Source organism: Dromiciops gliroides, chromosome 5, assembly GCF_019393635.1.
Source record: "Dromiciops gliroides isolate mDroGli1 chromosome 5, mDroGli1.pri, whole genome shotgun sequence".
NCBI classification, from domain to species: domain Eukaryota; kingdom Metazoa; phylum Chordata; class Mammalia; order Microbiotheria; family Microbiotheriidae; genus Dromiciops; species Dromiciops gliroides.
This window is the reverse complement of record NC_057865.1, coordinates 278805272-278832624: the sequence shown is the minus strand read 5'-3', so window position 1 is coordinate 278832624 and position 27353 is coordinate 278805272. Positions and strand designations below refer to the sequence as shown.

The window sequence follows — 27353 nt, the reverse complement described above, 5'->3', positions numbered from 1 at the left end:
GGCACCAATATCTCTTGTACTCCTTTAACAGTAGAAACATATTTATTTAGAAGAATGACAAGATGCAAGCTTCTGCAAGCTACCAGATGTCGTTCCTCACCCCCGCCCCCGGACCACATGCACCTCTGCCCCAGCTGCCTTGTCCTACTCTCTCTCCTGCTGGCTTCTTCTCCAGCACTGGTGGGTGGTCCAAGGACGCTTTCCCCCATCCTCCCCTGAATTTATTTGTGTTTGTTGTGCTCCCTGTATAATGATGTGGCGTGCTTGAAATAGTCAAGACGCATTTTTCTAGGTTTTTTTCTGTGTCCCTTTCAGCAGGCCACTGCACACGCTGAGCACACAACTGAGTGTTTATTACTTGGGGGTAGGGAGAAGAGGGAACAAGTATTTATTAAGCACTGACCCCTTGCCAGGCACTGTGCTCATTAAGCACAGACACCTGTTTGGTCCTCATAACAACCCTGTGAGGTAGCTATTTTATAACTGAGGAAATCAGGCAGGCAGATGATAGGTGACTTACCCAGGGTCACACAGTTAGCACGTGTCTGAGGCATGATTTTAATTTGTCTAATTCCAGACCCAGCTCTCTAGCCACTGGGCCACCTAGCTGCCTTTATAACATATATAAATGATGTCATTTCAAATATTTTTTTAAAGATCAGAACTTTGATTTTATTAGTATAGGGAATTCACAGTAAGGAACTCCCTCTACCAGAGCATACTAATACCTGGCACTTGAGATTCATAAGCCTAGAAAAGTGTCTGGAGCAATGAGCATTAAGTGACTTATAGAAAATCACAAATTGTCAGAGACAAAAGTTGAACCCAGGTTTTCTCGATGCTGGGGTCGTTCTCTATGTTCTAGCCATGTTCCCACTCACTATTTCAAACCTATCCTAATGAAATTCACAAGTGGCAGAACAGTAAACCCTCATTTTTTTGTACTAATGGCCTAATTTAGTTGACTTTGGTCATGACTTAAGTTGTTTTAAAGCATTAAGTAAGCATGTGCAAGAAAATAAGTGAATATTTAATTTCTGAGGAAGAAACATGTAGTAAATTATTGTGCTTTACGTTGACAAATTAAAAGTGTATTTATCCTAAAAAAACAATTTGAGAGTGACAAAGGCACATACACATATGTGCTAGGTATTGTGTGACCTAAAAGCAAACTGACTTTTTCCAAAACAAAACCTTTGTGGGCAGGAGGGACCAATGGGGAGAGTAGGAGCATCTATATATGGAAAGGGAAAAAGACCAAGTTATTTAGAAGGAAGATATAGTTACAGAACACACGTCATGGCTTCTTTAAAGCTCAAACTTGCTCCTCACTTGGGTTACAGCAGCTCTCCGACCGGCCCAACAACAGATCCCGTGCCGACCAGTTGTATCACATCTCGCTGAGCTTTTTCGATTGGCATGTTTAACCACCTTTTGCTAGGACTGTACATTTAGGATTTCTACAGAAGCATCCACTGCCAAGCACACTCAAATAAGAAGGAAGTGCTAAGGCACATCTGTGCTTTTGGGGGTTATCTGCTATCTGCCAAGTCTGCCCCCTCCTTCTTGCTCTCCCTCCCCATCCCCATCCCCATCCCCCTCCCTTCCCTCTCTCTCTCTCTCTCTCTCTCTCTCTCTCTCTCTCTCTCTCTCTCTCTCTCTCTCTCTCTCTCTCTCAACAGGTTCATGCTGGACTTGGAGTCAGGAAGACCTGAGTTCAAATACTGACGCTAGTTGTATGGCCCTGGAGATGGGCAAGTCACTTACCCTTTCTCTGCCTCAGTTTCCTCATCTGTAAAATGGGGACTATAAATAACACCAACCTTACAGGGTGGTTGTTGGGAGCAAGTGAAATAACATCTAAGAAGCACTTTGTAAACCTTAAAGCATTATATAAAAGCTAGCTATTATTATTATCTCCCTAAATCAAAATGATCTCTGAGCCCTACCCACTGGTTAACTACATTTCTTTCTTTTATATTGTCTCTATTTCAGTAAGTGCTAGTCATGTAACTTTGGCATAATGAAGTGGGCTTTATACTGGATCAGATAAATATACTTAGATATATCGTGCTGTTTCCAGTCAACACAAAGCATAAGATAATAAACCAGGTACCAAACAGCTTCCAAACCCTGGAAGTCTCCCCAAACTAGGGTTAGGCAATGCCCTGCCTCTAGGATTGATCTGCACCGAGCACTTCTGGGCAGTGTTTCCTTTGAGTCCTCCCTCGAGCAGGCAAAATCGTGTCATGATAAGTGCCCACACATGTTCAACTCCCCTTTTTCTTAGTAATGGTCATCACCCCCACACCCCCCACACAAACTCTGGTGTTGGGGTCTTAGCTCATCCTGGAGTGTCGAATTCACAATCCACTGCAAGCTGGTGCCTTTAGGGGGTGATTTCTCCAGTTTCAGTCTTCTCAGGAATATCTGACTTCTGACTTCTGACTTGTCATTTGTTGACCACTAAGGAGCAGCCAGCCCTGGTGGTGAGCCATGACTCATATATGTTCCTTTCTCTTGGACCTTCAGTAGGGGTGAGGGGGTGCTTTCTGCCCCATTTATGTCTCACCATTTGATTTCCCATAACCCCTCCCTCCCACTCCCCACTGCTCCTGTTAACAGGATTGGGGGAAAGGTAGACAATGAAGCTTATTTCAATTCAAAACATTTTTTTAAATGCCTTTCATGTGGAAGACACTATTCTTGGTTCTAGGGATCAAAAGGAAAATGAAACAATCAGTGTTTTCAGAGATTTAATATTTGATGGGGTGTGTGTGGGGGAATATCTTAGACCCATCAGGATATTATGTGAATGTGGTGGTGGTGGTGGTGTTCATCTTTCATTTTTGAAGAGGACTAATGACATCACAGGGGGATGACTTTTGTGTGAATTGGATTTAATTGAGGCAGAGTTGTGCAAAGTTGTCTGCCTCACTCTCTTCCAGAGTCATCAAAGTCCAGTGGTAGGACAAAAGTCAAGACAACTGGTGATGGCCGGGAATGCATTCGATGACCTTGGCATCTTTGATGTCTGACCAGGCTCTAATCACTACACAGAGACTGCTTCAGCTGCCTCCTTGGTCACTGGAACAATTGTTTCCATCTGCTCATTCCCCATAGCACTGGGGGAAGTCTTCACATGTTTAGTAGGGTATACATTCTCTTAACTGATGTGTTAAGCTCAAAGCAAATACCAAAACAAAGTACTCTAGAAAAATTTTGAGGAGAGAGAGAGAGAGAGAACACTTCTAGCTTGGGGGCAGGAAGGAGTTAATGAAGGGACCCTAACGGTGAGGTTTGAGAGAAAAAGATTCAACTGGTGGAGGTGAGAAGTATTCTAAGCCCCAGAGAGGGCTTCATGGATGAATTAAGGTGGGAGAGGCAACAGCTAATAGTCCAGTTAGGGAGGAATACAGAATGTGTGAAGGGGAGTCACCTGAAATATGGCTAGACAGTTAGTTTGGAGATATGTTACAAAGAACCTTAATTGCTAAACCAAGGAGGTTACATTCTATCCTACTGACAATTGAGAGCCATTAAAAATTCTTGAGAAATGGAGTGACAGGGCCATTTTGAAGATTATTTTGGCAACTGTGAAGGATGGAATGGAAAAAGGATTGACTAGAGATATTGAGACCATTTGGGAGACAATTATAAACAACCTAGGTTAAGAGGCGATGAGGTTGTGAATGTACATAATTTTCCTTATTACAAATATAGTGCTTCATGTATTACAAATGAACAAGTTGGAAAAACTGGAATTGTTAATGTCAAATTAATCCTGGGGCTATAAAATTTAATTTTTATTGCACGATATGGCTGTAAAATTGAAGATATTTAGAGTAGGGGCCCAGTAGCTCTGTGTGTGTGTGTGTGTGTGTGTCTATGTCTCCAAGCACCAGTTGAAACTCTTTTGAGTAGGTTTTTGACCCCAGCAGCTCCTACATTGCAAAGGGAATATGAATGGGAGCATTGGAAGGAATGCCCACATCAATTAAGTTATAGATGACTGAAGCTGAGGAAGGGGTGATTCCATTATATTCCATCTCCTGAATGAGATGAAGAGATGAGATGATGCAGAGGAGACAGAGAAGACAAAGGAGGAAGGCAGTGGTCCATGGTATGATATGATGCAGAGAGCTGCAGCAGAATGAGAACAGGAAAGAGGCCATTGGATTTAGCAATAAGGATATCATTAGTGAACTTAGAGCTTTTTCAGTAGAGTGTTGGGGGTGGTGGCAATGGAAGGAAAACCATAGTGAATGATGGGGAGAAGAGGCAGTGAATGTAGACTATTCTTTCTACAAATCTGGCAGCCAAAGGGAGAGATGGGATGGTCAGGTATAGTTTATTTACCTTCTCCCCAAACACTTCAAGTACCTGGACTCTCCCCACCCCCCAGTCCCGTTCTCCCTCTTCCTTCACACCGGTCCTAATCATCTGTTCCCATAGAGGCAACATAGCAAGATGGATAGCAACTGGGCCAGTATTCAAGTGTTGCCTTTGAAACTTACACGCCATGTAACCCTGAGCAAATGATGTTGTGTTCCAAGTTTTGCAAAGCGCTGTACGTGCTATTTCCTCCTAACTACCCTGTAAGGTAGATGTTATTGTTGTTATTATCATTGATTATTGTTATTACCACTTTACAGAGGAGAAAACTAAGGTTGAGAGAAGTGAAGTGATTTGTGCAATACCATGCAACTGGTAAACATCTGAAGCAAGATTTGAACTTAGGTCTTCCTTATTCATTCCCCAATGCCCTGAGCCTCAATTTCCTTATCTGTATAGAGTAGGGATAATAATACCAGTAGCAGTTACTCCAGAGAGTTTTTGTAAGGACCAAATGAGAGGCATATAAAGCATTGTATAAACCTTAAAACATTTTCTAAATATGAGCAAACGTCATTAGTTAATTACCATTACCATTATCCCCCAACTCCAATACAACGAGAAAGAATGACTCTTAACATTTTGTGATTCTACATTATGTCTACAAAACATCAGCCCACAATATTTTGGGGCTACAAAGTAGTCATAGATGTGTAGGCTTTCAAAAAAAATAGGAAGAACTACATTCTTTCTCATCTTCCCCTAGCAAACTTCCTCTCCCAACCCCATACAATGCCCTCTTTCCCCACCAAGAATGCAGAGCTCTGCTCCCCTCCCCGTACCACCCCAGGAAGTTCGGAGAAGCTGCTACAGAGATGACAGCAGAACTATCTTTGGGGTGCTCAAACTTTAAAGAAAAAATATGCTTCTAAGGCTGTCTTTAATGTGACCCTGGGAATGGGTATGACGCATAGAGCCTCAGTCTGTTACTACTGTGCTCCTTCAGAGGTTGGGGGATGAAGTATCAGTGGAAGCACTGCCCTGTTGCTTTTATCTATTTAATCAGAAATAAGTTTACTCCTCTCCCCATCACCAAAAAAAAAAAAGAAAAAAAGAAAGAAAAAGAACACAAGATGCAAGTGAGTTTTTTTCTCCAACAGAAACACTTTGTTTTTTAAAATTATTATGATACAATTAACTGAACACATTTTGCCTTCCTTGAGAACAAATTGGTTTTCAAGGTGAGGTCTTGGGAAATAGAACACTTTTACTGAATTCAGTTGAAAACTGGCTAATGCAGGGCCCTGGACACTGGAACTGGGCAGCCAGTGGATGTGCTATCCTGAGTGAGTGCTACTGGGAGCTGAGAGAACTCCCTTTTCCACAGGGGATATAGAGAGGTTTCACCTTCTCCTGCATTGCCTCTGACTTATCTCTATACTCTTTGGCACTCTGCAGTCTGACAAACACAAATCACACTGAATGCTTGCTCTACACTTTCCTCGTCTTTCTTTTTCTTTTCTTTTTTTTTTTTTAAGTGAGGCAATTGGGGTTAAGTGACTTGCCCAGGGTCACACAGCTAGTAAGTGTTAAGTGTCTGAGGCCGGATTTGAACTCAGGTACTCCTGACTCCAGGGCCGGTGCTCTATCCACTGCGCCACCTAGCCGCCCAGATATAGTTAAATTTCATTCTTTGTTTATTATTTGCCTTATCCAATGCTGTCAATTTTTAAAAAAATTTTTTTCTTTTCTTTTCTTTTTTTAACAAGATAAAATTGTCATCAAACACAAAGCAAGGCTGAACATTACCAAATGCCTGACTTCCAATCTGGGTCTTTCCAAGAATGCCCACTCGACGCAATCCACGTGAATATTTTATTTTCAACAGAAGGAAGAAAGAAATGACCACACTTGGGTTGCTATTGGAAGAACAATAACAAAAAAAATGTTTTCCCACTGGCAACCAGTTTTCACTACAGTAGCAGGGAAGCACTGGGCAGCCTCAGTTTCCCTCAGGATTGCTTGATTCCAAGTCTCGCAAATATGAATCAATTATGTTTGGAGGAACACCTTGCAAAAGAAGCCTGCAGAAGGAAAGGCCACCTATAAAGGAGGAGAAAAGGAAATAGTTCAAAATACCCAAGAGAGACAGGCCTACTTTTATGGCTTGGGGGGAGGGGCTAGCTGCCTGGAGAAGGCAGGACAAAATGCCTTTCGGTATCTTGCTAGGGAACCTGCTCCTGACTTGAAGGTGATTTGGAGGAAGAGGCAAGTTTCAGGGCAAGTCTCCTAAGTATTCTGGATGCCCATGGTCGTGCAAATTTGGTGCTGATGTCAAAGTACTGACTCCTCTTTTAGCATAGATGTGAATACTCTTCATGTGACTTAGTTGTAGGAGCCACATGGTGAATTCACCGAGACTGTGGACAAGTACCATGGTCCACTTTCACGCATTTTTTTTTTCTGGTGGTGGTAGGTGGGGAGAGTGAAAGATGGAGGGACCCATCTGTGATTTCACCTGCAAGGGGCTCCTTTTAGAGAAGCTCTCTTCACCAAAGCAGATCAGCATCTCCCCTTCAACGGGTAGTCTTAGACAGGTGACCGGGTAACTGAGAGCTAGTGACTTGCCCAGGGTCACCCAGCTAGTGACTCTCTGAGGTTGGATATGAGCTTGGGTCCTCCTGACTCACTTTAGTTACTCACACACACCATGCTGCCTCTCCAGCACAACCTTCAATCTTCTAATTAAGTGCAAATTATTCTGACGGAGCAAAATAGGGGAAGGACCAATGGGACAACTCCTGAATTAAGCTAACCAGAATATCTTTTTTCCCCTGGGGGCCAATGTGGGGAAGATGATAAATATAGCTTTGAAAATAAAAGGCCTGCCCTTGTATTTGGTGCGAACACCCACAATCCCTTGTACTTACCTTTGTTTCTAAATTTTATTTAAAAAAATCAAATCTTTACCGAAGGAACCTTTCAGAACAACCTTCCAAAATCTTTTAGGGAAGGGTTAAATCTCTTAACAAAGGTGCAATTCAGACAAAAGCAGCATGCTGTTTGACATTCTTTGAAAACTTCCCCAAGGCAAGTCTCAGAAAACCATTCTTTTCTTAAAATGAAAAAAAAAAAAAATCCAATCACGTCTCAGAAGAGATGCTGCCATTTCTTTACGGGTCCATTCCTTGATGCAGTTAGCCGAAGGATGCTGTCCCACTATCTCCAGCTGGGTGCAAGGCCCTCATGCTTAGAGTGCTGGAGTTAATTGTGATGGGTGAGTACTAGTGGTTAATTTCAAAGTTTCTGAAATACACATTTAAACTACTCGATTAGTGATTAAGGACATACCATTTTCATTAGGTCACATAATGAAAATCATGCCATACTCCACAGGCTCTGTATGGCTTATGACAGGCATAAGCTTCATAGGCCGAAACCATATGAAAGCTTACCTGAGGTGACAATAGACATTCAAAAATCCTTACTGCGCTACGACTAAGGGAGAGAGAGAGAGAGAGAGAGAAGTTGTAAGCATGAATAGAGGCCTGACCAAGCTGGATGACTTATTGGATAAAATTATTTTCACAGTTATGGTAGATAAGGAGATGATTTAATGAATCCTTAGTCATGTCAAAGATGTAGAAAATAGAAGCATTTGGAAAATAAAAGGCAGGATCCAGTACCACTTCAAAGGGCTCATTAATATGTGAAAGCTTTATTAATATGCAGGACCAAGGGAAATTGACTCCTAGTCTCTTGCCTTAGCAGATGGTAGAGCCAATCAGATTGTGCGATGGACGTTTATGGTAATAGCTTCCAAACTGTAAGCTTAAAAAGAAACTACAGCATATATATATGGCGTTTTTCAACAAAAGAAAAACACAGACATAGCACTATGATACATATATATATGTTGAAACTCAAAAAGGCAAAATTATCAAGTAAATCTAAGTTAGCCTACTGTGCCCTACTGGACAGCTAAGCTCTTTGGGTTCATTGTATAAAGTCTCACATTCTAAATTGGAGGGTTCAAATGAACAGAAGCCCTTAGCATACCCCTAATCCACAGGAGGGGAGGGGAGTGTGTGGAACCGAGTTTAGCATTAAGTGCTCAGACTGAGTGACTGGAATGAATGGATATGATTTAATGTTTAGAATATCAATTCCTTGAGGGCTAAGATGATTGAATTTTTGTCTTTCTCTAGTGCCTAGAAATGTGCCTGGCGTATCGCATGCCTATTGATTGGTTGATTATAGGATCATAGACATGGAACTAGAAAGGACCAATGAGTCCAAAGTGTCACTGAGGCCCAGGGAGATGAAGTGACTTGCCCAGGGTCACACAGCTAGTAGAACTGGGTCCAATGCACTACATAGCTACCTTTAATGATTATAATCCAGAAAGTGCATTATTTTGTTTGTTTTTTGCGGGGCAATGAGGGTTAAGTGACTTGCCCAGGGTCACACAGCTAGTAAGTGTCAAGTGTCTGAGGTCGGATTTGAACTCAGGTCCTCCTGAATCCAGGGCTTGTGCTTTATCCACTGCACCACCTAGCCATCCCCCAGAAAGTGCATTTTAAAAGATAGGTTCAGGGCAGCTAGGTGGCGTAGTAGATAAAGCACCGGCCCTGGATTCAGGAGTACCTGAGTTCAAATCCGACCTCAGACACTTGACACTTACTAGCTGTGTGACCCTGGGCAAGTCACTTAACCCCCATTGCCCCGCAAAAAAAAAAAAATTAAAAAAAAAAAAGATAGGTTCAATTTCCTCCTATTTTGGAAGCTATAAATATAACTTTCTGAATGTTCACAATCAATTAATCAATCAGGAAACACTTATTAAGCACTGACTATGTAACAGGCACTGTGCTATTGAAGCCCTGAGGGAACACAAGGAAAATTCATTGTGACCTCTTTGTCTGAGAGTGACAAATGTTTTCTTCATCAACCTCAGAGCCCGAATCTTAATAGATGTGTTTGGATTGGAAGAATTGAACATATCTATGTGTTTGCATCTATATATACATAGATGAGTATATGCACATATATACATAAATCACTGATTTACTTGTACATTGAAGGTGTATTAGAGGTCATTTGGTCTAGCCTCTTATCTTACATGGGAGAAGCCTGTGTGAAGCCCAGTCAGATTGGTTGATTTGTCCATAAGATTCTTCTCCAACTACTCTCTGCCTCCCATATTTCATATCCCAAATTAAAAGCACTATTCCTGATTATGCTATGATTTGAAAATAAATACTGTGTATAAAACAAATCTAGCTTTATTCACAACGCCCCCTCATGAAGGGTCCTGGAAGGGTCTCAGGTTTCACTGAAGGACATAAATCTCTGTTCTAAATGTCAATCACATGAAAACATCCCAACTGCCTGGTAGCGCTTGTTATAGACAAAGATAGGGTTTGTTAAGTCCCTAAAGCTCAAGCCTACGACCTTTTGGTCCCAAACCCTCTTTTAAAAATTTGGACACTTAAAACTGTTCGTACTTTCAAACCTCCCCAAGGACTTTAAGGAGCTAATTCATATATGAGTCTGAAAACAGCAGTATCACAGTCACATAGAAACAGGGGCCTTTATTCCATACATAAGGATCCCCATGGGCCGCATACTGATTTGGCTTTAAAATGTGATATTATTTATATTGTGTTTTTATTTATTTTGTTAAAATTTGCCTAATTATATTTAAATCTGGTTCAGCTATACTCGGGGCTGTTGTAGGCTGAATGTTTGACACCTCTGGCTAAAAGAATGGGCATCTAAGATGTATGAAGACACTATTTTGTTGGTTGTTAAAAATAAGACGATTCATAATGATTATCTGGGGGCACGTTCTGCTGCCTGACTTTCTGCCTGCTACCTTATCTCTTCTATTCCTTCACTGTTCTTGGATAATTTGGCCTTCCTCACTCATGGCATAGCAGTTGTATGCCATGAGCACTAATGAGGACAGTCTAAAAGCAGAAGGAAAGGCAAGCTTTACATGCAAAATGCATTTTCATGTAAAATAGGAATGGAATGGAAAGTAATATCCAGTGGGATATGAATTTTTTAAACCTGTTGCTGCCCCGCCAAGAAGAGTGGTTGTCCTGGGGTAATTAATCCTTGATATATCACTGCAGAATTAGAATAGTGGGACTGATATTTATTTCTTCTCAGTCGACATTCTTACCTTTTTACATTTTAAACAGTTTAACTCTGTTTCAATCAGCTATTGCCTTCAGAACCAACAATGTTTTCCAAGCTATCAAAGTTCACATAACATTCTCATGATTGATAAATGATTTCCTAACAACAAAACGCTTATCTACAATTCAAGTGGCAAAGCATTTAGGAGTGTCCCGTGTTTAATCCCACCCACCTCCAAACATTTTTCTAAGCTGCTTTTATAACATTATAATTTTATACAAAAAGATTTCATTTATTTTCAAAACATAGTGTAGAGGAATTATTTTTTATAAGGTGCCTTGCAAATCTCCACATAAACATTGTCATTACATTAAATATCACAATGCAGTAATTTTTTAAACTATTGGTTTTTTGCTTTGAATCTAAAATAAGCCTTTGATTAAGTCAAGAAAAGAGCAGGAAAAATTATGGAATGACTGTCATGGCTGTAAAACTTGTAAAAATGTATCATGCTCTTTTATATTTGATTCAAAAGTCACCTATTGAGAAAAAATAATTCCTATTATGCATATAAATTATGAATACAAATTATGTTATGTAACCAAAGACAAAACCATTAGAAAGAAAAAATGCTTAAAATTAAGCTCTAAAGACAATTCTTTTTTTAAGTCACATGTCCAATTCTCTACCGTATTTACTCATTTGACCTTTTGAAGATCCTTTTACTAGATTTCTAGATTGGAAAATTCAGTTTTATAATAGAAATCCTGTGAGCGTGTTATTTGAATTTCAGAAATAGACATGGAAAGGGAGCTTTTTTTATGAGTAAATAGGGTAACATTCCCCCCCCCCCAACAACCAACCCACCCCAGGAAGACAAGCACATAGATCTAGGGCTGCAAGGGACATTAATGGTGAGCAAGTACCCTTTCTTCCCCTTCCTCCCCTTCATTTTACTGAGGAGGAAACTCAGACTTAGATTAAGTGCCCAGAGTCATACAGCTAGTAAATGTCAGAAGCGGGATTTGAACTCAGGTCTTCCTGACTTCAAGTTCATGTCCCATTTCCTAGTTTAGAATTTCATTTTATGGGCAGCTAGGTGGCGCAGTGGATAGAGTACCGGCCCTGGAGTCAGGAGTACCTGAGTTCAAATTTGGCCTCAGACACATAACACTTACTAGCTGTGTGACCCTGGGCAAGTCACTTAACCCCAATTGCCTCACAAAAAAAAAAAAAAAGAATTTCATTTTATAGAAATGTAAGAAAACTCGTGGCTTCAAAAGTTTAATGCAACAAGAGCAAGAAAGGATGCTTCAGGATCATGCCAGATGTTCTAGTCATGGTCATCCCGTTGGTGGAAGGGGGTGGGGGTGGGGGTCAATGGAAACTCAAAACACACTCTGGCTTCCAGGAGAAACATACAGCACAAAGGTCATAACCCATTATGCTATGTCCCATGGGTAAACAAAAATACTTATACTTACTCTGGTATTTTTTGTTTCACCAAAGAGTAGATAGGACATTGTGGCCAAATTGAATGGGTTGGCAAAGAATAACCATGATTTGGCAAGTTATGCCAAGGAAATCTGCGGTTCATACATCCTCAAGCACCCTCACAGTTTAAAATGCATTTTTAAAGTAATGTCTTTGAAATCAAATACAAATCAAATGCATCAATAGAAACACAAGTTCTCTAGGACTGTTTTTTAAATCAGCTTTTCAAAATGATATCCCATACACGTCTTTCATTTTTTATGTATTCTTGAGTATGCCAATAGCCTTCACCCAGGTATATAGCATATCCTTCCTCTGATGTTAAAATGATTATTTGGCTCAAAAACTTTTTAAAAAATTTAATCTCTCCTCCTGAATCATCATTTCATTAGATAAATTCATTTTTCTGAGGCTCTTTAACTGTAGACAAATTGCTTTCCTAGGATGTTATCACTGTTGTTCTATTTATACTCACCAAGCTGCTCACACCTTGGCATTCCACTGACGTTAGTCACTGTACCTTAAGTAGACAAGACTCACACAGGATATTATAGCCCCATTTTAAATGATTATATTACCCTTATGTATGATATCAGAATGAAGGGAAATTTCATTTCTCCCCATTTTAAACACTATAAGCTTATTATTATTATTGGTCTTTGGACTTAACAGAGATGATTAAAAAATAAAAGAGCAAGTCTTAGTTCACTTCAGCTGCTTAACAAGGATTTTAGAGCTCATACCTTTCACCTCCAGCTTGCATTCAATTTCCACTGTCCCCAGCTCATTGACTGCTTGGCAGCAGTAGGTCCCTCCATCATAGGGGCTGGGCTTACGGATCTCCAAAGTACAGACTCCTTGGTTACTGAACATCCTATATCTTGGGTCATTCACGATGGCAACTTTGTTTTTCAACCAGGTTATTTTGGGCTATAATTACGATAGGAGGGGGAAGAAGAGAAAGGGGAATGGATTAGAAAAGGTTTAGAAAAGGAACATCAAAGCCAATGAAAATGTTATATTGATGGTTTTACATCAGTCATTTCCTGATGTTATCTCTACCTCTGGCATTGAACCTTTCTTTTTTTACAAAGAAAAACATTTGAGAAATACCAATCCAAGCCTAATAATGTATGCAACACTCCACCCCCTGGAGTCGTCCTCTATAGAGGGGTGAGAGGTATGTTTTCATCACCTGTTTTAGACCACTTTTTTTTTTCATGGGGCAATGAAGGTTAAGTGACTTGCCCAGGGTTGTACAGCTAGTGTTAAGTTTCTGAGGTCAGATTTGAACTCAGGTCCTCCTGAATCCAGGGTGGGTGCTTTATCCACTGCACCACCTAGCTGCCCAGACCACTATTGCTCATGACAATTAGTCAACATTCTGCTGTGTAACATTTTTGCTGTGTAACATAGAATTATTGTTATTTAAATTTTTTTTTCCTGGGGCAATGAGGGTTAAGTGACTTGCCTAGGATCACACAGCTAGTAATTGTCAAGTGTCTGAGATTGGATTTGAATTCAGGTCCTCCTGAATCCAGGGCCTGTGCTTTATCCACTGCACCACCTAGCTGTCCCCAGTAACATTGAATTTAAATGAAGCCATAGGGAAAGAGGAAAAAGAATCAACAGCAACAAGGGTTGTTATTGTTTTAATTAAGCTATATTCACTATTTGTGTAAAGAATGCTAATGAGTAGTTCTGGAGAAAGAAGACAGATTTATTCAGAATTATTTTGCTAGAGTAGAGAGATAGCACCCCTATACAAGTCTACAGTGGCCACGATAATGATTCATCTGTTATGTCTTGGATTCCCTTGCAGACACTTCCAGGAAAGAATCCCAACTGACTACTTGGCCTCCTCTTTTTATTAAAGGTTTTGTTTCTCTGGTGCTTTAAGGCTTACAAAGTGTTCCAAACCCCACGACCAACCCGAGACAATGGGAGTACAAGTACTGCTCTCATTCTGTAGATGAGGAAACCAGCCCAGATGTGTTTAGTGCCTTGGTTCAAACAGTGAAGAGCTTGGATCTGTCCTTGGGTCCTGACTCCATTTCTAGTCTTTCTTTCCAGTACACCTCACTCTCCCTCACCATGGAACTTCTTGGAGGGGCATCTCTTTTCCCAACAGTCCCCTCCAGAGCTCTGGGAGCCAGACTGGGGTCGGACTTCACTGGAATGTTTCTTCTTCAGCTAAACCGCTTCATTCACCGTCTACTAGCCTATCACAAAGCTAGGAAGTGTCAAAGATGGGATTTGAACCCACAACCCTTGATACCAAAGCAAATGTTTCCCCCATCACTCTCCTGCTTCTAACCCCCACTTAAAAAGTATCCACCCTCAAACCTCCTGGTTTTAGAAGTCAGCCCAGATAGTTAAAGAAATATTAGCAAACCCATACTACTTTATTTACCCTGTGTAAATAATGACTTATCTCTAGGGAAGAGAGAAAATAGCATTTGAAAGGCTAACCTATTATTTGTCTTACTAATCATGTAAGTGGCAAATAGAAAAAGCCTTTAGGCAATCCTGCCAGTGAGGAATTGGCTTCTGGGAAAATAAAATACACTTGGGAAATGCCATTCATTAACTTCAAGGGAAGATAATCCAGAGGGACAACATGGCAGCCTCATGATTCATGGGCTCATAATAGCCTCACAGATAAAGAGCTGGAATGGACCTGGGGGTCCTCATTTTACAGATCAGGAAACTGAGGCTCAGACTCCTGAGGCTGGTTAGTCCAACCACTCCTCTAACAGATAAGAGTGTTTTGCCTAAAGTGACATGAGTAGTCTTAGTAGAGGTGGGATTCGAATCCTGCTCCCAGAGTCACTGCTATTTTCACTGAGCCATCCTTCCCAGAACACAGCCCAGGGCCTGATGGATCCTACCTTCGGGTTGCCTCTAACGCTGCAGTTCAGGGTTGCGTTATAGCCCGCGATGGCATACGTGTTCACCAGAGGCTGGGTAAACATCGGGGCTTCGGTGAAATCAAAGTCATCGTAAACGGGGTTTTTGTAGACTTTTCCTAAGGGGAAAACACACAGAGACAAAACATCTATGAAGCAGCCCCCCAAAGCCCTCGTTTGGGGCACACTTTCCAAACGGCCCGCTTTCCGAGCCCAGAGACTTGGCAGACACCAGGCGGTACCCTCGCGGCCCACCCGTGGGCTCCCTGTACGTGGGCATCCACGTAAAGTCCTCTGCCGCTTCTGTCCCCCTCCTTCTTCCCTTGTCTCATGGGGTGGGCGGGCAGAGATGCATCCCACAGGGAAGCAGAAGCACTTTCCCAAACTGGAGCATGACTCGGAGAAGTCCCTTCTCATCTCCTTTCGATGGTCCCCGTGTCTAGGAACTGCTGGAGCTCGTGGAAGCTGGAGGCCCCGAGAGATGCGAAAGTGGGGAGCAGATTTAGAGACTAGAGACAGAAGGGGGCTTAGCGGCCCTGTGGTCTGGGGCTCACAGACGGAGGTGGGAAACGGCAATGAGAGAGCATCTAGATGAGGACCCGGAAGTCTAGAAAGGTTACTGGATCGGCCCAAAATCGCCCGGAAGAGGCTGAATTTGAACCCAGGTCTGGCATCCTCATTTTTCAGTTGAGGACCTTCCCCCAAGTCATACAGGTAAGAAGTAGCAGAGTCAGAATGTGAGGCGGCTTCTCTGAGGACAAACCTCCTAATTAGGAGCACCAAGCACGTACCAGGCATTGGTACGGGACAGACTAAAGCCGTATTCTGAAATGAAAGAATCGTTGCCTGAATTCAAGGGGCCACCACCTCCCCTCCAAGCGAGTTACGGCTGGTTTCATAAATGTCCTAGCATCAAGGAAGCTTGTGTTAATGAAACAAATATTTCTTCTTCCCTTGGCCCACGAAGAGGATCAAATGACCAAAACTGGTTATATTTTAAAGGAGGGGGATGGAGAGGTGATATTGGATTTTAACACTATTTTCAATATCTCTGAAAAAAAAGGCATAATAATACATGCAGCCCGACTCACCATCCTTGGCGATCACGGCGCTCTCTTTTGTCATTGTCGCCTCTTCACTGAGACCACACATGTTTTCAGCAAATACCCGGAAGTAATATTCGTTTCCAATGACCAGTTCGGTGATGGTAGCATTAGTCCTGTGATAGTGCTCGATGACAGTGAACCATTCCTGAAAAACAACCCACAAAGGGTAGAGTGAAACTCAGTCCAGGCATGGTTATCACCCTTTAAAAAACATCACGTGTTTGGCTTTATAGTGTGGTGCAGTCAAAAAACACTGAGCGTGGAGTCCTATGGACTGAGCCCAGATGTCAGCTCTGCTACATGGCACTCCACGAAACTGTAGTAATGTAATGATATAGCGATATAATTTTGAATAACAATAATAACAACTGATATATCACTGTGGGGTATGCAAAGCATCTTGGATGTATGATGACACCTGATCCTCACAACATCTCTGTGGGGCTAGTAGCACATGTATTATTATGCCTTTTTTTTTCAGACCAGGAAACTGAGTCAGAGGCTGAGAGTTCAAACAACTAGCAAGTGTAAGAGAGAATTTGACCACAGGTTACTTGTGCCACTTTTTAGTACCAACATATCAGTCTCTGGAAGCAAATTAAGGTAAATCACTAGAGAAAAATCAGTCATTTATAGTACCAAATTGGCATAATAATATTAATTAATGAGCAATAGAAATTGTATTAAAATAACAGTGATTTTTAATTATCTCTTAATCATTTAAAGACTGTTTAAGTTTATTATGCCTGGTAGAATACATATCTTATCATTCACATTTAGTATAGCTGATAGAGAAAATACTATGCATGTGTGTATGTGTATGTATATGTATATGCATATGTATATGTATGTATAAATATACTTACATATTTGGGGCTCTTTTTAGACAATTAATAAATGTAATATCTTTTCTACATGGGTCACAATACCCTTCTCAGTTTTGGCATTATAGATGAGAAAAAGACTGTTTAAGTCAAATAGTCATTTTATTGAGTATAATGAAATTAATTCACATAAGGTGCAGGCTTTGAGGAACACTGTTTTTCACCACACTGGGCCTGGACCCGGATTGATTGGGGAAAACTACACCAAGAGTTACTAGGGGTGGCCTGATTACCTGCTGGCCCCCTCTTCCTGGGCACTTAGTAATTATCTCTTCTCTCTATCTGGTCACTCTGCTCTCTCCCCGATGTATTCCCTGAGCTGCTCAGCCCCAAACATCTAAATGATGCCCTCTCACATCAGTGTTGTCAGCCTTACTAGCTGACCTTGTGCCAACCTTCAAGTGCTATGGACACTGACCTGACAAGGCTAGGAAGTCCTAGAAGAATTGTGAGAAGGCTAAGGATATCACATTAGAGCAGACAGTGATGGGCAGCACCCTCTCCTGCCTGGCCCCACCACCACACTGTTGTGCCATTGTGCTCCTGGAGGGAATCAAAGCATAAACAGGTATCTTGTCTGTGGTAGGTTGCCTGATTTATAACCTTCCCACTTGCTCTGATTCACTGGGCCTTGGCCCAATCCTACAGTTATCTACTCTCATTGACCTAGGCAGGGGTTCTTCACCTGGGCTCTGTGAACTTGTGTGTGTGTGTCTGTGTGTGTGCGGGTACTTTTAAAATATTTTGAAAACTGCATTTCAAGATACTTGGTTTCCTTCATAATCTTCTGTATATTTGATTTCATACATTTAAAACCAGTATTCTGAGAAGGGGTCCCTAGGTTTCGTCAGGCTGCCCAGAAGGGTCCATGACACTATTGATGGCACTGAGGAAGGCTGGTGAAAACACAGTGGCTCCTGCTTTTTGGATCCTTCTGCCAGCTCTGTATTCAAGTGCTCTGAGGGGAGCAACATTTAGAGCCAACTTTGGGTATGTTCTTTCACTATTTTTGAACTTGTGATTTCTGGCACAGCCCTCCTGTCTTAGGAAGTCTTAGATACTCAGACACATACCTCATAAGTCATCCATTTTGCACAACTCCCTAGAGGCCCATGTTTTGATGAAAGATAATACTCTAGATACCAAATCTGATCAAAGTATGTAATATCTATCCAGAAAAATGAAAAGATGAGATCTAAAAATAGCCTACACAGAGAAGTCTGAAGTTCTTGAGTTCTACTTTCCTTTGGTCTAGGGTTCTAGATGGAGAGCCAGAAGGATCTTCAGAGATCATCTATTCCAACCACTTCATTTTACAGATAAGGAAATTGAGGCGCAGAATGTTGGCATGACTTAACCCAAGTGAGCCAGGTGATAAGTGATAAAGCCAAGATTTAAACCTAGTCCCCTGCCTCCAAATTCAGCTCTCTTTCCATAACACATTCATAGTGCCCTTTCCAATCTTCTCCTTGTCTCCTATTACTTCTATGCCTCCAGTAAATAAATTCATGCTGAGACACATTAGTGCCGAAATACTTCCTATCAATAACAGGAATCACTTTCAACCACAATTGATCCATACTCCACATCAGGCGCTGTTTGGGGAAAATGAACACACACACACACACACACACACACACACACACACACACACTCACTTTCCTTTATGCTACTCCCTGTGGTTTTGTTCCTTATACCAATGCTTATCACAAGAACTTCCCCATGTAGTGGATGGTCTTTCCTCACTCTGTAGTCACTCTGCTGAGAAGCCCCTCCACAGTTAGCTAAGCTTATCCACATACAACGAATTTAAAATAATGGAATCACAAATCTAGAGCTGGAAGAGATCTCAGAGACTATGTAGTCCAGTCCCCACATTTTACAGATGAGGAAACTGAGGCACAGAAAGGTTAAGTGACTTCCCCAGGGTCATACAGCTAGTGTCAAGTGTCTGAGGCCGGATTTGAACTCAGGTCCTCCTGACTCTAGGGCCCGTGCTTTATCCACTGTGCCACCTAGCTACCCCCTCATACATATTTGTCTTTTTTTCTTCTGTTTCTTTCTTTCTTTCTTTCTTTCTTTTTTTCATATGTTTCAAGAGTGAAATAAGGTATTACAAATTTGGAATCACGACTTTTCCCCTTCGCTGCTTCAGAAGGAATACAAACTTACCATGCTCTTTTTGTCAGCTTTTTGAATGGTGTATCCTGTAATGGCAGCATTCCCATCATCCTTTGGTGGTGTCCACACCAAGGCAGCATTTTCTCCCCAGACATCTTCAATCTTCACCATCTGGGGTGGGCCAGGACGGTCTGAGAAAACAAAAAGCACGATATGATAGTAGTGCCATGCTCCATCAATCTACATACGTTTTGTCAGAAGGACATTCATTTCTGAACCTCTTTCTTCCCACTTTGAGTAGTGCATGTTCTAGATGCTCATAATTTGAGAAAATGTGCTTTCTTTTATAACACAGACATGACATATTTCAAAACACATCACAATCTCAATGTTCTTCTTCACCTAATTTTTTTTTTCAGCCAGAAAAATAATGGTTAATATAATGGGCTTATATAAAAACTAATCCCAAAGTGCTGACTTTTGCCATAAGAAATTGCTACTTCGGGTACAGGGTGGTCAAAAGATGAATTGGAAGCTCAATTAAGAATTATTTCTGCCATTTTTATTTATTTTTTATTTTTTTACTTCTGCTATTTTTAAATACATTTTTTGACCTTGCCAAATGAAGCGATGACAGAAGTAGGAGGCACTTTGGGAGGTCATCTCTTCCATTCCCCCATGTTTAGAAATGACTATGATTTATCCACTAGGAAGAATGATCTGTTAACAATTTACCAAATTGTGGTTAGTGTTAGAGATTCGAATTCTGGAAGAGTATTAGAATAGCAAGGAAGGCAGGGTTGTTGGGTTGTTGAGACTGCAATAGCTCTGAGGCCAGATTTTAAAATGTCAGTAAACAACTCCTGTATGTACTAATACATATTTACTACAGTAATGAAAATCTTGAGAGAATCCATAAATCGACTTAGAGGTGGTAGTTTCCTTCTAGAATAGTGCTACTGGCAACAACTGAAAATCATTTAGCAGTTGGGCAGGTCTTGTGTTGTTGTTCAGTCGTGTCCCATTCTTCATGACCCCATTTGGAGTTTTCTCAGCAAAGATACTGAAGTGGTTTGCTATTTCCTTCTCCAGTTCATTTGACAGATGAGGAAACTGAGGCAAACAGGGTTAAGTGACTTGCCCAGGGTCACACAGCTAGTAAGTATTTGAGGACAGATTTGAACTCAGGGAGATGAGTCTGTTCAGTGTTTGACTTTAGGCCCAGGACTCTATCCACTGGGTCACCTAGTATGCCCTCGTGTACCTGGACATAATATGCCTTCAGAATGATGTTGAAAGGCTACCTGTGGAGAATTTTTTGGCAAAATGAAAAAAATATATATTTTGTAATGTGAAAAACTGGTAAGTAAGTAGAAAGGGATGGTGTGCAATGGTTTTCTGAAAGTGGGACATAGCTGTATGAAATTTTACAAACCCTAATTTCTACATTTGCCATAACCACTGGTGATATTAGAGCTCTCTATGGCTTTGACAACATTTTACCAGTCTTCTTTCTTTCAACCTACCAACTATCTGGATGTCTATGGAAGCGCTTTCCACATATTTGTCCACTTTCACCTCCAGATCATATTTCCCTGAGTGACTCCTCTCTGCTTTTCTGATAAAGATGATTGTGTCCGTTTCAGAGTTGCGTATGTTTATTTGGTTCTTATCTATATCCACACCATCCTTCTTCCAGGTTAACTCTGGCCTTGGTTTCCCCTGAAAACAAAGGAAGAGAACCCCAGGGTGAAACAAGGAAGCCATTTAATGTGGCTATGCTCTTTGAGAATACGCAAAGGGGTCACCCAGCTAGTAGAGATCAGGGGCAGGGTTTGAATAGGGGTCCTCCTGACTCTAAGCTCAAGGATTTATCTTCCGTGTCATTGTCACCCCATCCCCATTCCCTACCATCTTGGAGCAGATGCCCTTAGAACAGAGAAAAAGGTTCTGTGTCATTATTACCTGGAAAGGAATGACAAGATTTACAGCTTCTCCGACTCTTCGAATGTAGGTTTGCTTCAGATGTCGTGGGATACGAATCTTTGGAGGCTCTAACAGAGGAAATAACATTTTTGAACTGTCAGATTTCCCCCGACCATGTGGGAAATTAGCATGAGTAACAGAAAAACCTCAGACTTCACAGGGCCACAAATGGAGATTGCTTCCCGGTCTGTGCAGTTAGGGGCTTATTTACGCCCTGACAGTCCTCCAAATGCTGCAGGCAGATATCTCATCTCCTCTGAATATTTCCTTCCCTAGGCCTAATATCCCTCTTTTCTTCAACTGGCCCTTGTGTCTCATGGTGTCCGGCTCTCACTATCCTGTTCTTCCCTGGACATTCTCCAGCTGCCAACGTCCCTTCTAAGAGAGGATGCCCAGAACTGGACAGAATGCTCTAGATGGTATTTGAACAAGGAGGACATAGCAGGACTGTTTATTACTTGCCTCACCAGACACACGATTTAAACTGATGTGAGAAGTCTTTCCAATGGAGCAGAATACAACATACTCACTATCCCTGATCTCATCTGATTTTTGTTCATTGTCTTTTTATTGGTCTGCTGGAGAGGAACTACCTAACATGTTCAAGGCATTCTGCTAAGCATCTTTTTTTAAAAAAAATTATAATTTATTGACATTTAACATTTTTTAAAAATTGAGTTCTAAATTCTCTCCTTCTGTCTTGCCCCCACCCCATTGAGAAGGCAAGCAATTTGATATCAATTCTACATGTGACCCCTCCTTCACCCCCAATTAGGTCTTTTAATACTCCATGAGGCAGTTGTTTTTTGTTTGTTTTTTGGTTTGGTTTTTTTTTTTTTTTTTTTTTTGGTGAGGCAATGGGGGTTAAGTGACTTGCCCAGGGTCACACAGCTAGTAATTGTTATGTGTCCGAGGCCAAATTTGAACTTAGGTCCTCCTGAATCCCGGGCCGGTGCTTTATCCACTGCGCCACCTAGCTGCCCCATGAGGCAGTTGTTATGACTCTCCTTATCCAAGCATCAGCCTTTTTGGGGGGCTATGTTATATGTTGACTCATATGGAACTTGTAGTCTACTGAAAACCTCAGATCTTTTTCACTCAGGACTGGTGCTCTTTCATTTTGAACAGAGGTCCATGGTTCTTTGCTTTCTAACTCCTGGGAGTCATTGGTAATTATATCATTTAAGGATAGAAATCACAAGATTTAAGATGGTGAAGGGGTAGAAGAGAGGGGGAAAGAACAGAGGAAGGGAAGGAACAGAAATAAAAAATTGTCATAATTTACCAATAATCTCCTTGACTAGGATGGGTTGTCCATAATATTTAGGTTCACTGGCACCAGCAGCATTCACAGCTTTTACTCTCACAAAGATTTTTGCATCCGTTGGAAGACCAGTGATGGTGAATTTAGTTTTGTCCGTCAGTTCTGGGTTGGCCACTATCCAGTCCTCCGCTAATGAGTTAAAAAGAAAGGAAGAAGAAAGAGGGGAGAATTCTCCAGTTATTCTCATACAATAGTTAACCTGAAATCTCAAAATTGCATTTCCTTATCAATCATGAAATTAGGGCATGAGACTTTGGGTCCAGACTCAGAGAAAATGGCTAGACAGTTTTCAAATTTAAATGGAAAAATGGCATTAAAATTGTTTAATTTTAGGGTCTCTCCCCTAATTTTCTGGCTATACAGTGTTCACATTCAAATCTATAGTAGCAGCTATGGTTTAAGAGCAGAACGTAAGCTCCATGAGGGCAAGGGCTATTTTGTTTTTGTCTTTGTATTCCCATTTATGTGCACATGCACAGTACCTTGCACATAGTAGCCTCTTCATAAATGCCTGAAGAATTGAACTGAATCTGTTATTTCACTGGTGTGAGTGCAACCTCCACCAGTGACCCCTCTGGGACTTGGCAGATGGTCACTAAAAATTAATATGTCTAAAAAAATTAGTGCCTGTGGCTAACCTGGCACCTGATTTAGACTGGCTATTGGGAGATAGAGACAGTCTAGAACCAGGCCTGTACTCAATGTATTCCAGCTCAGTAGGTCCTGCCAGAATCGGTTTGGCATGGCATTTGAAGACCTTAGGGTTGTGCCTACCACAAAAGGACATGCCAGAAGGGTATCCTATTGTATTTTCCAATAGTTTTCTCTGTGTGGTTTGATAATAACTGATATGAGCATTCCACTTAGCCATTTGTATTCATAAAAACTCAGAAAGCAATTAAAAAGTCCTGATATGGATGATGAAGGCATCAGCATAATTTATAGTTTCAAACAGTTGTGTAATCTCTGCATTCCATCACTGAGACTCAAATATTAGGTAGGGAATCAGATTGAAGACTATTGGTGAGGAGAACAGTTGGTCCCTAGACCAGCTAGTAGATTTGTATTGGGTAGAATTCAGAGCATCTCAGCTTTAAAGCTAGATAGAACCTTAGAGATGACCAAGTCCAGCTTCCTCATTGTATAGATGACATACCTGAAGCCTAGAGGTTAAGCACCTTACCTAAGGTCACACAGGTGGTAAATTGAAGAGCTGTTATTTGAATCCAAATCCCCTGTCTTAAAAACCAGTGCTCTTCAGTTAACCTGGGTGTGTGTATCTATCTATCTATCTATCTATCTATCTATCTATCTATCTATCTATCTATCTATCTATCTATCTATCTATCTATCTATCTATATGTATATGTATAGAGATATATAGATATAACCTATATCAGATTACCTGCTGTCTAGGGGAGGGGGGGAGGGAGGGGAGGGAGGGAGAAAAATCTGAAATTGTAAAGCATGTATAAACAAAAGTTGAGAACTATCTTTACATGTAACGGAAAAAATAAAATATCTCATAAAACAAAACAAAACAAAACAAAAAACCAGTGCTCTGGGGGGGGGGGCAGCGGCTAGGTGGCGCAGTGGATAAAGCACCGGCCCTGGAGTCAGGAGTACCTGAGTTCAAATCCAGCCTCAGACACTTGACACTTACTAGCTGTGTGACCCTGGGCAAGTCACTTAACCCCCATTACCCCGCAAAAAAACCCAAAAAAACAAAACAAAAACCAGTGCTCTTTTTTTCCTCTCTGCCTAAGAAGCTCAGACATTTCAAGGTTCCCCCGCTCCACCCCTAACCCTGCCCCCCAGCACCAAGTAAGTTGTTGGCCCATCCTTAGCTGTGGGGTGTGGACTGGGGAAAGATGGTTGCAAACATTCTAGTTTCCACACTGTTCTTTGCAGTTATGTTCCCATTGGCTGTGTAAGGATTGGCTTGGAAGTCTTAGGTTCCTAAACGTTTCCCCTGACTTCTAGGGGATCCTTTATGTGGAGATGGCAAAGAGAGGGTCAGTTAATTTCACTCTTAGTCATGAATCATTCCCCGATGTCTATACCACAGAGTAAAAAGAAGCTTCATGCTTTCACGGAATACTGTACCTGAGAGATCATACGTAGCCTCCCCCTTTTCATCAGACTCTTTGGCCGATGTACCTTGTAAGAGGTCATCATTAAAATTAATCCAAGACACCCACTTTCACACAAAGAGGAGTATTGTATCAGTAGTTAGCATTCTCTGTTAGTAAGTAATGCAAAGTGTGCAAAGATATCCATCTTCAGGGAAGTGATCAGGAGAGAGACATCGAGTTTCTGGGCAGAGTTCTTGTGAGGTCAAGTTTGCTATCCAGTGGGTAGCCACTGAGGAGGAATACTTGCATACTCAGGGTCACTCTGAGCCTGAGGCCCCAGCCACAGTGAAGAAGGGCAAGAGAGAAGGAAAAGTGAAGGGGAGAAGATGGGAGGCTGAGGCACCTCCAAGCACATAGAGTAAGAGATAAGAACACCCACAGACTGAAGGAGAGTCCCAGGTGAGCAAGGGAGTGAAGCGACCCAGCCTCCCCAGACATTTTGTTTGTGTCATGTTCATCTCTATTCTTTGTTCCGGACCTTTTCTTCTACTCTTTCATAATAATGATAATAATAATTGGGAAAAGAGACTGGAACTGGGACTTCATTCACACCGGGAGCTCCTAGGTAAGGAAACTCCCTCTACCAATGTAGGCTGGCACTGTCTCTGCAACTCTCCCAGGTGGAGGGATCTACCTAGAGTGCTGAGAAGCTGTCACTTCTATGAGGTCACACAATCAGCGTGTGTCAGAGGCTGGACTTAAAACTGGGTCTTCTTCGTGGCTTTGAGGCCGAGTCTCTATCCACTACCCCATACTGCCTCTTGGTTAGACCAAACATAGAGTGCTTTAAGGTTTGCCAAGAGTGTGATAGAGATGATTTATAGCTCTTCCTCTATCCCTCTGAAAATATAGAACCAGGGGAAGAGAGACCTTCTTAGTCTTGGCACAGAGGCTGGGTGCATGGGAGACCTATCCCTGTCCCTAGTCTGGAATTCCCTGCCTGAATTGTCACTCTCTTTTCTTTCTAGGGATGTCATGGGGCCAATAGGAAGTCACAGAAAAACAATATAGGCCCATGGGTGGTCCCAAAGCCCCTCAGGGACCATAGCACTCCTGTGGGTTCTCTAAGGATTCTCTCAGGTCCCAGTATCAAAGGATGAAGCCATAGGCCTTCATTTCCAGCCCACCCTTCAGTAATGACACCAGGGTCTGAATTTCCAAAGGAGCTAGAAAGCCTCCCAGACTATATAGCAAGCAGTGGTTGGCGGTTCATAGCCAGTACTTCTCTTGTTGGACTGGTTGCAACTCCCAAGAAAGCAAGTGAATTCTCAGCTCCCATGTTCCAGATGGGAAAGGGGGGGAAGGATGGTTTTATTGATGGCCTATGGGCCTGAGGATATGAGGGGGAGAAGGACTCAGGAACAGGAATTTTCTTGCATCTGAGACAGAGAAGTAGGTAAAGTCCTAAAAGAAAGAGATCGCACCAACTGCCTGTCGAGTGGGTCTTTTATATTCTTGGTGACCAAAAAGAGGAGAAGGACAGGTGAAGAGGGAGTGAAAATAGGAGAGCGAAAAGAAAACAAAGGAGAAATGATCAAATTAACGATAAATGTGGGGAAGGAGGGAACAAGAGGAAGCAGAATAGAAATGAAGCAAGAGGAAGGAGGGGATAAAAATAGTAAAATCTCCAACCCCCTTGATAAGTAAATCGCTTTAAGGAAGAATAAAAAAAAAGAAAGTGTTGGGAATGGGCAGGTGGTGAGGCAAGGGAATGAACACCATATAAAACAGAAAGGAACACCATAAACAATGCAAAAGGGAAAAGAAAACTGGTAGAAGAAAGAAGAAAATACGGCGGCAGGCATAAACAAGAGAAAGGCAGAGCCAGAAATAACACACCATCTTATAAACAAAGGTTTCTCTTATAGAATAAAATCTGATCTTTTCCAAAAGCATTAAAACATTATAGAAAAAAAATTAGTTTGGGAGAACACAGCCATTGAGAGACTGAAGAACATGGCAGCCAAATAGAGAAAGAAAAGACCACAAGAAGAAAATAGAAAGATATAGACGTTAAACTTTCAGAGACAGCTGATTCCAAAGTCATGTTATGGGGGGGAGGGGATAGATACATAATAATGACTGTGTACATATACATATGTATATATGGGCATATATATGCATATGTATCTACACAGATCACACGCAAAATTATGTAAAATACATTCCATTGTATTTTATCTAAAGGTGGGTAACACCAAAATGACAGCCAGCTATCATTTTGTGGCATCTTCTTACATTTTAAACCTATCGGAAAGAAAAGAGTAAAGAATTTGCTCTATTTCATACAACACAAACATCTGTGGTCAGTGGCCACATCAAACATAAGACTGAACAATTCTCTATGGTTAGTTGTTGATATTATTATAAATGGGGCAGGAGGGGGGGAAGAAGTTCAGGGTTATCTGAAATGTTGCAAGAATTGGAATTTCGGTGCGCCAACCCTGAGAGGCCTTCAAGAAGTCAGGTCACCCAAAGCATCTTGTGTGCATTTACAATGCCACGGGAGCTTGGGGTGGTGTGGTAGAGCTCCTAGGTTGTGGTCCCTCTACCTTCCTGGACACTTTCCTATAGTTTCCCCCTTTCATTCAGGATGACATCTTCCTGGTATTGAAGTACTAGGGCAGATCTCAGGGTGAGAAGCACACATGACAGCAGAAACCCGCTTGACTGGGACTTCATCTCATCCCCATCCGTTCTTCACTCCTGGCCAGAAATGACCATTTCCAGGGGTGCTCTAATCCTGGGGATGGGGATTTCTTCACGAAGTTTCTCTGCACAAGAATTTTCTTCTCTGTAAGTCTCCATCCAACCCCCCCCCCCCGAATCTTTGCATCGATAATCCTCCCCATCTGACAAGTTTTGAGATTCTTGGGTCCAGGAACTATTCAAAGATGCTGAATTTTAAACAT

The 27353-nt window shown here is 41.6% G+C and overlaps 1 protein-coding gene across 8 annotated transcripts in view; it reads right to left on the bottom strand.

Moving 5' to 3' along the window:
* Positions 1-5763: 5763 nt before the first annotated feature.
* Positions 5764-27353, bottom strand: part of MYBPC1 (myosin binding protein C1) — a 103653-nt gene continuing 82063 nt past the window's right edge. For 3 of the 8 annotated variants that reach the window (XM_043966819.1, XM_043966821.1, XM_043966825.1), the window contains 12 exons: positions 26680-26688; positions 24413-24466; positions 22268-22435; positions 20962-21050; positions 20523-20718; positions 19048-19187; positions 15977-16136; positions 14868-15004; positions 12720-12906; positions 10411-10469; positions 7791-7833; positions 5764-6438 (listed from right to left, as the gene is read on the bottom strand). In XM_043966819.1, coding sequence (XP_043822754.1) covers positions 7828-7833; positions 10411-10469; positions 12720-12906; positions 14868-15004; positions 15977-16136; positions 19048-19187; positions 20523-20718; positions 20962-21050; positions 22268-22435; positions 24413-24466; positions 26680-26688 — 1205 coding nt within the window. In that variant the 3' untranslated portion in view covers positions 5764-6438; positions 7791-7827. The remainder of the gene's footprint in view (positions 6439-7790; positions 7834-10410; positions 10470-12719; positions 12907-14867; positions 15005-15976; positions 16137-19047; positions 19188-20522; positions 20719-20961; positions 21051-22267; positions 22436-24412; positions 24467-26679; positions 26689-27353) is intronic. The other 5 variants (XM_043966820.1, XM_043966826.1, XM_043966823.1 and 2 more) reach the window with 3 other exon arrangements.